We start from the raw sequence: 13,613 nt of genomic DNA on the forward strand, positions 1-13,613 counted from the left end.
GTTAGATCATGCACTCATTCATATCATTGCATTTATTTCCATAAAACTTTAAAAATCCAAAAAAATGTATTTCTTTTTCATTCCTACTCCTACATGTACATTGAGGACAATGTCCAAAATAAAGTGGGGGATAGGAATTTATATTCCAAAAACACATAAAAATTGAAATTTTTTGAAAAATTCAAAAACATATCCTTTTGTTTCATAAACATAAAAACCATAAAAAATTGAAAAATCCAAAAACAAGTTCAGTTCCTTTGTAGTATAGATTTGTATATATTGTTTTGTATATATAGTGTTTGTTCATCCTTGTTCACATTGATCGACTACGCCACATCCGAGACATAAGGATATTGAAGACCGCATGGTATGATCTTTCCAATCTCCTTGTTCCTATTTATGTTAATGACTATATGGCTTTATTTTGATTGATGCGGTAAAAACAATGTGAATTTAGGACTTGCATTTAGATTATTTGGCATATTAGTTGGTAGAAGCATATGCAATAGGATGTATAAATGTTAGTTGCATCATGGCATATAGTTTGCATATTAGAAAAATTTTGTGAAACCGTCTATTTGGGATGCTTGACAAGTGTATATAGGCCCTAGTAGATGCTTTTTCTTCTTAAGACTTTGCTTGTTAGAATACTTGTAAAACACCGTAGGATGTGTCATGCTAGTATCCTTTGACCCATGGATTAAGGCCTAGTCAAGAGTACCTTGTGGCGTGATAATTCTTTGGCTTCTGTTTATTCCAAGGTGACCCTTGAAACCATGCAACCATCATCCATGTTCTACCACATTTGTCATCAAAGGGAATGGGCACAAAAATTGTTCAAAAATTTGAGTTCAAGAAAAGAAAAGAAAAGAAAAGAAAAGAAAACAAGTTTTCAATTGCATCAAATGAAAGGAGTGACAAAAATAAAAACTCCTATGCTTCAAAAATACGCACCCTCCCTAAAAATGGGGTGACTTTGAAAATGTTCAAAAAGAAATGCTAAGAGTTGAAAAATTGTCAAGTGTTGAAAACGCCAAACATCAAAAGAAATGGCAAAAAGAAAAGTGTTCTCAAATGTCAAATACCACAAGAAATTGGGGGGGGGGGAAAAACAACAACAAAAGCAAACTCCCATATGAAACTCAAATACTATCGATCCCTTTATCCATCAAATCAACTTTTGAGCATGGTAGAGAGGGGACGACCCTTCTTCTTGTCTTGGCAAGAGGGGGAATTCCGCGATCCTCCAGTGTTTCTAACACCATAGGGAGTCAACTCTTGACGAAAGCATTTAACGATTGAGGACAAAGGTACCCTAGCTTGACACAACTTGGAGGTGATTTATTGGTATCCTTCTAGGCTTAGTAGTTTGGAGAAACCATATCTATAATGGAATATGTACCCTTAGATTGCTTCCCCTTTAGATAATTTCCGCCAATTAGATGAGGAAAGTGGCTATTCTTTTGTAGATGCATCCATTACTTGATTTTGTGTGGTTTAATGCTTGGATGTGTCGCCATTTTGGCAAGCCCCACCTTGCCTTATAAGAAGGCGTCCTACCTCATGGTTGTATTGTTGTGAGTTGAAGGGGCGGAGTGAGACCCGCTAATTGTCTCACATCGGCTATATTAGTAAGTTAGTTTGAATAAGGGTCCTAGTTTTTGTCACCTCTTTACTCGGGACGAGTAAAGGTTCGGTTTGGGGATATTTGATGTGAACATTATTTGCACACATTTAGTCCCCTAAGTGAACCTATTTTGCATACTATTATATCATTCCATAGCCATTTTATCCGTCAAATGCTTCTTATTTTGCTTTCCTAGTGCATTTCGTATGTTTTGTAGGAAATAAGGTAATTAGGCGGAAATTCCCGTCTTCCGTGCATATTTAGAAGCTTTTTGACGATCTTGGATGGACTAGTATGAAGAGGAGGCAAGAATGATGACCAAGGATGTAGGAATAAAGAGTATATAGAAGGATCATAAGGTGAAAAGCAAGGATGACGAGAAAGAAGACATTGCAAGAAGAAATTGCTCGAAAACAAAACCAAAGGTTACTCATTTGGCTTAGAAAGTATGCTAGATGCAACGGCATCAAAAAATCAAGTGATCTAGGCTTTTGAATCACTCCAATAAGAGTCCGGATGAGAAAATGACGTCCGTTTTACAATCCGAGCTCAAACAAAGAAGCTGTCCGCCAATCCGCTCGTCCCGAGACTAAGACGCTCGTCCCCTGAGATAAGACGCTCGTCCTCCCTTCCAGGACGCTCGTCTTGAGGCCTTAAGATCCGAGCATCCCGTGCTTGATCTGCTCGTCTCCCCCTGCTACAGGATGAGCGTCCCGACCCCTTGGCCGCTCGGATTCCTTTCCAGTGCCAACCGTCCCTACTGCCTAGACGCTCGGGATCTGCATATTTTTGAAAGACTAGCTAAAAGGAGACCCGCATCTTTTCTTGAGAGGAGCGATTCCTCAATGACGTAATCGTCATTTAAGCCCTTAGTAGCCCTAATTTGTGCACCTAATCCCTACTATAAATACCCCATTTGTAATAATCAAAGGGACCAAGCTCTCTTAACCAAGTTCCCATATTAGAAATTCCTCTTAGATTAGATTAGGAGTAGATTAGAATAGATTACTCTTTAATCTTTCCACAAATTACAAATTAATCTTTCCTTATTTATTGTTCAAGTTTATTATTCAAGTTTATTATTGGGTAATTGAAGATTATTGGGTTATTATTGGAGAATTGACAACTCTTCATCAATCAATCAAGTTTCTTCTATTATTCTTTGCTTTATTATTTGGATCATCTTAAGTTGGTATAATTCTTTTACCCTTTGCTCTTTATTATTTATTTCCTCATTCTCTTATCATGTTTACACTTGTTGTGATGATTGACACCATTAATGACATGTTTACCATGATAATAATTGAGTAGTCTCTTAAGTAGGATTAGTGGGTAATTAGGGGAAACAAACATGGGATTTATTGATGCTTAATCTAATATGTTCTCACAATTAAGATTGCTTATTTGTTGTAATGTCAACCTATGCACATGTTATGTTTGATGAAATGCTAAGTCTATGAATCCTTGCATTTACAACCATCTCTTATCTACTCAACTTGACTTGTAAGATATAAACCAACTCGAGTTTTGTTAGACCATGCATAGAAGTTGAATAGGAGGAAATTAAGTCGACTTGTAGGTGTTGTACAATCTAATCGATTCGGCTCCGGGACCCAACTCTTCCTATGAACCGTAAGACATAAATCAACTCGGTTCCTTTACAATATTAATTGCTTGCAACTTTGTAAACATGTTTGTATGATCAATACCATAAATCCCCTATGACCCCATGACATCCTAGTGCTTTTAGTCATTTGTTTACATTTCTTAGTTCATTGTTTGCTTTACTTTGTTACTTTCATTAGTTTAGAACACAACTACAAACCCCATCAATTGTGACACTAGCATAAATTGAGATAGATAGACTTAGAACCCAAATCACACCGTCCCATGGATCGACCTCGACTTACCACTAACTAGTTGTTTGTTGAGAATTATAAATGTGTTTGATTGGATGTGTGATGACCAACTCTTGTCCATCACCCATGTCCACAGATTGGCGACTCCGCTGGGGAAACTAGGACACTTGTATCTTTGTGATCCTTAGAGGTGAAACTCGAACGAGGTCGTGGTTAAAGTGCATTAATTGATATTACGGTCATAAGTCGGGTTCCTTGTCCGGGCCCACAACCTAACCCTTTTCGACCAATTGGCTCGTCCCGTCGGCGTGAGTTTTCTCATCCCCGCATTTCGAATCCCGATTGAGTCAAGCATACCATTGACGTTACACATTTATGTTTCGTCAAAGGGCTTTCATCACCTTCGAGCACGAGGCTAGGGCACCCTCCTTACACATTTTGTTTGGATTGGTATCCCTTTCGAAAATCGGGGTTTGATTGCTTGGTGTGTAACCCACCCTTTAAGCCAAAACCCGTGTCAGCATTATGCATAATATAATGAAACTGCGAGTGCTTATGTGTTATGTGATCATAAGTCCTTCCGTGTCATTTTTAAAACATTCGAGAACACCTTTTTGCGCCGTTATAATGGCCGTTTCAAACCTCGGTCTTTCGCCGACCATTGCAAACCATTTGAAATACGCCTTTCTAGGCCGTCGTAATGAGAATTCTCAAATCCGGTTTTCTACAACCGTTTGAAAACACCTTTTGCACCGTTATAATGGCCATTTCAAACCTCGGTCTTCCGCCGACTGTTGCATTTCAAATCAACACGCCTTTTTAGGCCGTCGTAATGACGATTTTCAAATCCGATTTTCTACAACCATTTCAACACGCCTTTCTAGGCCGTCGTAATGACGATTTTCAAATCCGGTTTTCTACAACCATTTCAACACGCCTTTCTAGGCCGTCGTAATGACGATTTTCAAACCCGGTTTTCTACAACCATTTCAAAGCACCTTTTTATGCCGTTATAATGGCCATTTCAAAACCCGGTTTCTATAACCAGGTCAAATCGCCTTTTTAGGCCGTAGTAATGACGACTTTGAAAACCGGTTTTATACAACCATTTCAAAAACACATTTCGCGCCGTTATTATGACCATTTCAAAACCCGGTTTTTATAACCATTTCAAATGCACCTTTTTATGCTGTCATCACGACGATTTCAAATCTTGTTTTTTCACAACCGTTTCAAATCACTTTTTACGCCGTCGTAATGACGAATTCTACTCTCGAATTTTCAAAATTCGAAATCAGTTTTCAAACAAAACGTTTTTCAAACCGTCGTAATGATGATTTCAACCCGTGCAACTTTCCAAATTACAAATCTGACTTTCAAAATGGAATTTGGCTTTTCTAATCCGTCGTAATGAAGAATTCAATTCTCACAATTTTCGATTTGCATACCGTCTTTCAAAGGTTAAAACTCTTTTCTAAGCCGTCGTAATGACGAATTCAATTCTCACGCTTTTCGATTTGCATACCGTCTTTCAAAGGTTAAAACGGTTTTTTAAACAGTCGTAATGACGAAAACAATCCTCATAATTTACAATGTCAAATCATTGAAAACAATTTAAACTGTTTCCAAATTTCAAATCAAAACATAATCTTTGAAAACATATCTAACCGTTTTCAAATTTCAAATCCAACTTCAAATTATTTGAAAACAAATTTAAACGTTTTCAAATTTCAATTCAAAATCAAATCTTTGAAAACAAATTTAACCGTTTTCAAATTTCAAATTCAAAATCAAACCATTTGAAAACAAAATTAACCGTTTTCAAATTTCAATTCAAAATCAAATCTTTGAAAACAAATTTAACCGTTTTCAAATTTCAATTCAAAATCAAATCTTTGAAAACAAATTTAACCGTTTTCAGATTTCAAATCCAATTTCAAACCATTTGAAAACAAATTTTACCGATTTCAAATTTCAATCCAAAATCAAATCTTTGAAAACAAATTTAACCGTTTTCAAATTTCTTATCAAAACTCAATCTTTGAAAACAAATTTTATCGTTTTCAATTTTCAACCCAATTTTAAATCCTTTGAAAACAAATTTAACCGTTTTCATGGCCATTGTGATGACGATTCCAATTTCTTCAATTCTCGATTTCCAAATCCGTGATTCGGAATTTCGAAAACCGGTTTCGGAAACAACACATTGTTTTCAGAGTCCCCGCAATCTCAACTTAAACCGTCTTTTGAAAACAAACCTAAGACAACCCTTTCAACTGGCTCACCTTCTAAAGATCTCTACTCTTCGGAAGCCGTCTAGATAACGTTGAGTGTCCACCGAAGTTAGTACCTACCTTCTGGTCTAGGTTGTGTCGCCTATTTGTCGAGACATATTCGATGGCGTTAGGAGAGTCAAAACCTCTCGGGTATTGAACCCGTATTTCCCCTACATTACGGGTCAAAGGTCAAGTTTGTGTACATGTCTTGTCCAACGGCGTCACGCTAGCAACAAACCTCCAAACTAAGTCAGAAGTCGTCTATCTAGGCATCAATACGCCAAAGTCGACACTCGAGTCTATGTTCAAAGTCGTGCACCACGAGTTCAAACACAAAAAGTCATTCACTATCTTTAATGAACTCATAACCTAGTCACACTGTCGCGTCTCCACAACAAAGCTGCCTTTTGTACATGTGTGTCGTACTTGCCTTTGTTTGTGCAATTCCTTGCCAAGACAAGTTATAACGCTTATCGTTATGTCAAATAGGAATCCCTTGGGTTCCATCGATCGCCAACCGGAAACTCAAGAAGCTGATCAACCTTCATCCGCCATGACTTCTGCTGAAACCAACAACATGGTCCTTCGACTCCTGGCTACCGTCGAAAACTTGAGCACTCGTCTCTCCCAATTTGAGGACAAAATGATAACCGATAATTTTCCCTTTTCTGATATTGAGCAAAGGGTTAAGCTCCTTGAAAGCCGGCTACTTGCCAACAACAAATACAACCCTCCAGAAAACCCTATTGGACATAGTCAGGAACTTTCCTTGGATTGCTCTCATCTCATCCCTCCCGACGATGAGAAAATTCGTGCAATTAATGAAGATGGACTACAAAGCGATATACCCATGATCTCCGTCTCCATCAACAACATATTCTCAAAGCTGCGAGTGGCTATCGATGATTTGAACTCAGGTAACTAATTTGGGGAAAAGGATTGGTAATGCCGAAAATGAACCTGACCACCAGGGAGAAGATCAACACCCAATTCACCAACAAACAAATGCTAAAAGTGAGGAACAATCTGATGGTTCCCACACCCAAAAAACCACCAACAAAGAACATGAAATTGCCTCGCCAAAATACCCTTCAAAATATCAAGAAACGTCCCCAAAACTTCCCATTGACAACAACTAAATCCTACTTCCGCCTAGGATTGACAAAAACAAAACTCACAAAAACATCCCAAAAAACACCAATGTTGGAATCAGGGGAAAGCATCAAAGGGTATTCACAGATCTGAGAATAACATATGGCACCGCTCTGGGGATACTTTATTCAGAAGGATTACTGCAACCTATTGGCCCCACTCCGGATCAAAAACAAGAAAACATAACCCAATTTTGGAATGGCTACGCATATTGTCGATATCACAGAGGCAAGTGGCATAAAACTGAAGCGTGCTACGAGCTCAAGCACGCCATACAAGATGGAATTGAGGATGGCAGGTTTTCCACCTTACTCTTAACCACTCCAGACAATGAAGTTGGGCGGCCTAATAGGAAGTTCATCGATTTGGGTGATCGAGAGGATGAGTATTCTACCAATCATTTGCTAAAAAGGAGAAAGTTAGACTTAACACCATCCTATCGGTCAGGAGATGGGGCTTTAGTTAAACATGTCATTAATCGCCTTGACCAAATTATGCATCCCGTTTGAAGGGTTGTAACATCAAAAGCGTCGAGGACCTATCAACAGAAATTTCTCGCATCGATGAAATCATTAAAGGAGGTTCAACATCTGCGACCCCTCCTGAAAAGAAAGTCTTCCGCATTACCGAAGTAAAATTTGTGGAGCCTTCGCCAGAAAGAGCCACACACCCGCAAAGACAATTTTCAGACTTGGGCATGCCTTATGCCATCGCTTTTAGAGTGCTTATCTTTGAAGGACTAATCCAACCGATTGGCCCCACTCTAGATCCTACACCCAAAAGAGAGGTCGCTTTTGGGACAGTTCCCAATATTGCCTATTCCATAGGGGCAATGGGCACGACGTAGAGATGTGCTGGAAACTCATACATATCATCCAAAACATGCTCGATTGTGGCAAGTTGTCTTTATCAACCCTAAATCATTTAATGGAAAAGAATGGTCCCCATGGGCGTCTTACTCCTCAAAAAAAGGACAACCTTCTAGGATCTCATCCTTCTGGCGTCCCAAACAACGAGAGTGAAGTGCTCAAGTGGGTCAATGCTCAAGACCAAATATTCAAACCGCTGGATGCTGCGAAGGAGACCTTCGAGGGGGAAAGTGATGATTAGGAGTCCGTATCTACGACTGAGTCCGAGTCCGGGTCCGAGTCTTAGGCTTGCTCATATCTATCCTAGCGTCTGTCCTTTTATTCCTAAATGACAACGGGGAGCTGTCCCCATAAGCCACATGTATCCATCGAGTCTGTGCTAACCTCTTATTTATCTAAATAAAGCACAATTTCCAACTATCATATATTCTCCCCTTTACAATTTCCCGTTGACAACAAGAATTGATTGGAGAATTGATTTAAAACAAACAATATGTTCCAATTCAATGTGAGTACACTCGAGTGACGTTCCGTACCGAGGACGCAGAGGACTCGAAACTCCGTGTCCATTTCTTTACTTATTCCATGTCTGGCAATATAAACCTTCCATTAGCACCCAATATAGAATGAGCTTCTATCAAAGGGATCCTATGACGAACCCCGATAACAAACCAGAACATCTCCTTGTTCATGATCAATGACGGAAGGCAAGCCCATTCCCCACAAAAACATCCCATCACCAAATATCAACCTCTCACCAACGGGTACATCCCCGTCTACACCTCTACCTTCCTCGAACGAAGGACAGCAAAAAATAAATATATCCAAAGCAAAACCAAAGCGAAAGGCCAAAATCCAAGGCCCAAGCCAATAGCCATTCACCCAAAGCCAAAGCGAAAGGCCAAAATCAAAGGCCCAAGCCAATATCTATTCGCCCAAAGCCAAAGCGAAAGGCCAAAATCAAAGGCCCAAGCCAATATCCATTCCCCCAAAGCCAAAGCGAAAGGCCATAATTAAAGGCCCAAGCCAATAGCCATTCACCCGAAGCCAAAGCGAAAGGCCAAAATCAAAGGCCCAAGCCAATAGCCATTCACCCGAAGCCATAGCGAAAGGCCAAAACCAAAGGCCCAAGCCAATAGCCATTCACCCAAAGGCAAAGCGAAAGGCCAAAATTAAAGGCCCAAGCCAATATCCATTCACCCAAAGCCAAAGCGAAAGGCCAAAATCAAAGGCCCAAGCCAATAGCCATTCACGTGAAGCCAAAACGAAAGGCCAAAATCAAAGGCCCAAACCAATAGCCATTCACCCGAAGCCAAAGCGAAAGGCCAAAACCAAAGGCCCAAGCTAATAGCCATTCACCCAAAGTCAAAGCGAAAGGCCAAAATCAAAGGCTCAAGCCAATATCCATTCACCCAAAGCCAAAGCTCAAGGCCAAAGCAAAAACCAAAGCCAAAAGCAATTCACTCAAAGCAAAAGCCAAAGCCAAAGGCTACTCACCCAACGTCAAGGCTAAGACCCAAGCCAAAATCAAAACAAAACAAGATTGAAACCCCTTTCTCAAAAAGGCCAAAATCCAAAGAAAGCATCCAACACAAAAAATCCTGGACAAATGAGTACAAAATACCAAGTCCATGACCAACAAGTCCAAAGCCCAGGACCAACGAGTCCAACACACCAAATTCCGGACCGACAAGTCCAAAACACCAAACAAGTCAGCCCAAAACACGAAGTCCAAGACCAACAAGTCCAAAGCCCATGACCAACGTTTCTTCCCTCCAAACTCCGGGATTAACAAGTACAAAACACAAATACCAAAACCTAATGTCAAAGAGCTAAAATAAGAGCTCAAGACTCGTCAACTAACAACAAACCCAACACTGCTTCACCCTTAAGTCCTTCTAGAGACAGTTACAGGGAGACCTATCAAGGATCCTGGGGATTCCCCTCAAGATCATAACCAAAACAGCTTCACCCCTAAGTCCTTCTAATGACTACAGGGAAACCTATCTAGGATCCTGGGGATTCTCCTCAAGATCATAATCAACACTGCTTCACCCCTATGTCCTTCTAGAGGTTGTTACAGGGTGACCTATATAGGCTTCTAAGGATTCCCCTCAAGCTCGTAATATCACACCTTAACCTTTATAGTCCAGACATGGGAATCTGATCCCACATTAATTACCTGCCATTTCGTGCTTAGGCCACATCAAGCCTGAGACCCCATTCCGCACCACATTGCAGGTCGTAACCCATCAGCCTAAACACCACAAAATACAAACTCCAGATTTTTATCTGTCAAACAAACTTAATATTACAAGGCTCCACATTCCATAATGTCAAAACCATTTTCACCCTGACCCAGATACGGAGTTTTCAAAAACATTGATCCCTGGAACGGGATATGCACATTTCATTCTTAGAGACCACTTTTTAGTGTGCTCACATAACAAGAAACTCTTTTCAAACTATGTCTCTTCGATTCATCATCAAGAGGGATTTCTCTCCAATCAACCTTCGAGTCACCAAACGGAATTCCGTCGTGACCCCCCAGCTCCAGATTTTTATATGTCAAACAAACCTATTATTACCAAGCTCCACATTCCATAATGTCGACGCCATTTTCACCCTGACTCAGATACGGAGTCCTCGAATGCTTTGCTACCGAGAACAGGACATACCGAATCTACCCTTAGGGTCTACTTTTTAGTGTGCTCACATGATAAGGAACATTTTCACAAATTACACCTCTTCGATTCATAATCAAGGAAGAATTATCTCAAATCAATTTCTCGAGTCACCAAACGAAGTTTACCGTCGTGACCCTCACACTTTAAGGTCCTAACAACTCGCTTAGGCACACATTCAGACGAGTCACCAAACGGAATTTACCGTCGTGACTCTCACACTTTAAGGTCCTAACAACTCCCTTAGGCACACATTCAGAACTACGATCTGGTTTGATTTCACTTCACGTGAATACGTAGGCAGTCCTTCTTGGACACAACCAAACACCTCAATTTCAATTATGAAAACAGATTCAGAACTAGGATCTGGTTTGATTTCACATCACGTGAATATGTAGGCAGTCCTTCAAGGATACAACTATACACCTCAAAATCAGTTTAAGGTCCTGACAACTCGCTTAGGCACACACATTCAGAACTACGATCTGGTTTGATTTCACATCACGTGAATACGTAGCCAGTCCTTCAAGGACACAGCCATACACCTCAAAATCACTTTGAGGTCCTAACAACTCGCTTAGGCACACACATGCAGAACTACGATCCGGTTTGATTTCGCAAACACACGAATACGTAGGCAGTCCTATTACAAAGGCACAACCACACCCCCACATACATTTAATTTTCAAACCCTTTAATTTGCAACCCATTGCACACACAGCTCAGAACTACGATTTGGTTTGATTTCACAAACACGCGAATACGTAGGCAGTCCAATTACAAGGGCACAACCGCATGCTCCTTTCACAACATTTCCAATTTTCAATCCTCAATAGCCAGCTCAGAACAACGATCTGGTTTGATTTCGCAAACACGCGAATACGTAGGCAGTCCCCCAACAAGGACAAAACCGCACATCCATTTCAATCTCAACCATCAACATCAATTCTCAAAAGCAGCCCACCCAGCTGCAAAAATTAATCTTATACCTCTTTACTGGGGGCTTCTTCCTTAAGATGTCGCCCATTCCTTGTTTTGTCAAAATCACACCTTCTCACTCTGGGGGCTTCTCTTTCAAGATGCCACCCATCCTTTATCCACAAAAATCTTTTGAGTCCCAACTACAGTCCAAAATGAAACCGCCCATAGTCTAGTGCTCGGTTCGGACGATGACAAGGTATTGGTTCCGCTCTCCGAATCATCAAAACTCGAGAAGGGATCTCAAAACAAGCAAACGGAGGCAAAAATGTCTGGAGAATATAATCAATTCATATTCCCCAGCTGAGCGGACCATCTACTCCAAGGATTTGATGCGTGTTGTCACCCTTTCTTGGATAAGGAGTTGCACTTATATGTGCAAAGTCTGTCAGAGTCACCCCCGTGTCGTGTCGCTACTGAGTTTGTGTCGCATCCACGACCGCCTATTTGTCAGTCTGTCAGTATGCATCCATGTGCGTCAATGTCATAACGGCGACGTGCCTCCAATCTATCAAATCACGGATCTACGAGCAACAAATTTCAACTCTTAACAGTTTTCAAGCTTCACAACTTTCAAAACTCGTATCTCCCCTCGCGTGAGATATTACATGCTAGTTGCTTATGTGCTAATTACTCACATGCTTATGTGCTTACGTGCTTATATGCTTGCATTCAACGTGCTTGTCTATGCGACTGCGTATTTGTGTGGTCACTAACCATGCAGGTAATCTTGAGAAGACAAACTCACTACAGCTAGGTATTGGGTTCTTCCCAACAAACATCGACCCATCAACTCCAAGAGCTTTAACCCCGTCGATTACATGGCATACGCTACCTCCCCAACGAACAGCAACTCATATCCCCGGCGAGTCCTGAGAAGTTTCTAACTCCCCAGAGAGTGCCGATTTTTAAATGGAAGTCACACAGAGAGCCTTGCTCAGATGATTTATCCCCACGAAGTTCATTTGGGACCCCCAGCAAGATGGCGTTCGTCGCTCCCTAGCCGAACCTATCAACGTTAACCGGGTTGGAAGTCATTACCGGACAATACCTAGAAATAAGCCTGATGTTTCAGGTTATTTTCCACAGTCGATCATCCGAACATCGATGGTTGGCGAGCCTCAAGACGCACCTTCAACATGGTTGGCGAGCCTCAAAACGTACATTCAACATAGATGGCGAGCCTTTTCACGCACACAAGAAGCAATTCAAGGATATATCCCGAAGATGCCTCGGGTATGACTCCTTCCTATGGCTGGCGAGCCTTAAAACGCACCTTCAACACCGGCTGGCGAGCCTTTGCAAGCAAAAGATTCAAGGACGTATCCCGAAGATGCCTCGGGTATGACTCCTTCTTATGGCTGGCGAGCCTTTATACGTAGTCTAATGGACTTTAAACGACCCGAATCGAAAGTTGACAAACTCTAAAATGTTCTTGACGGCAGGTCCTTGACTCGAATCCCCGAGTCGCCTTGACGTCGCCCTTTCCAACGGCAGGTCCATGGCTCAAACCCTTTTGAGTCACCTCGACGTCGCAATGGTCTTCAGGTTGTAATCTTTCGATTGACCTGAAGGCAGCTCAAGATAGACAGAAATCTTATGCAGATATAAGACGACGACCTTTAGAGTTCGAGGTGGGTGACAAGGTGTTTCTCAAAGTTTCTTCGATGAAGGGTGTTAAAAGGTTTGGGATCAAAGGTCAGTTGAGTCCTAAGTATGTGGGTCCTTATGAGGTGCTCAAGAGAATTGGTCTGGTGGCATATAAGTTAGAGTTGCCAGCTAATCTTGGGAAGGTTCATGACGTGTTCCACATTTCTCAGTTAAGGAAGTACATTCGCGATCCCAGTCACGTCCTTCAAACTGAAGTCTTTGAAATTCAGCCTAACCTGACCTATGAAGAGCGAACTATTCGCATTTTGAATAAGAAAGAAAAACGTCATAAAAATAAGGTTGTGCCTTTAGTGAAAGTCCTTTGGAGGTGCGACAAGTTCGAGGAAGAGACATGGGAAACTGAAGACTCTATGCGAGTAAAGCACCCACATCTTTTTTAGAGAGGTAATTAATTATTATCATCTTATTTATTCGATCCCTTCTTTTCTTTCCTACCTTCGTTTTTCTCACATTAAGTTTCGAGGGCGAAACTTTTTAGATGTAGGGGAGACTGTAAT

The 13,613-nt window shown here is 41.0% G+C and overlaps 1 protein-coding gene across 1 annotated transcript; it reads left to right on the forward strand.

Moving 5' to 3' along the window:
- Positions 1-7,112: 7,112 nt before the first annotated feature.
- Positions 7,113-13,496, forward strand: LOC141595197 (uncharacterized). Its single transcript, XM_074415168.1, has 2 exons — positions 7,113-7,212; positions 12,994-13,496. Exons 1-2 carry the CDS (start codon positions 7,113-7,115, stop codon positions 13,494-13,496), a joined length of 603 nt encoding a protein of 200 aa, XP_074271269.1.
- Positions 13,497-13,613: the final 117 nt, after the last annotated feature.

This window comes from Silene latifolia, chromosome 8 (genome assembly GCF_048544455.1).
Source record: "Silene latifolia isolate original U9 population chromosome 8, ASM4854445v1, whole genome shotgun sequence".
NCBI lineage: Eukaryota > Viridiplantae > Streptophyta > Magnoliopsida > Caryophyllales > Caryophyllaceae > Silene > Silene latifolia.

What these genes read in the sequence shown, in the direction of transcription:
- LOC141595197 (XM_074415168.1), top strand. Translation starts at nt 7,113, where the DNA reads ATGGCTACGCATATTGTCGATATCACAGAGGCAAGTGGCATAAAACTG. An exon ending in GATGGAATTGAGGATGGCAG is followed by an intron (nt 7,213 to 12,993) that starts GTTTTCCACCTT and finishes AATGGTCTTCAG; the next exon opens with GTTGTAATCTTTCGATTGAC.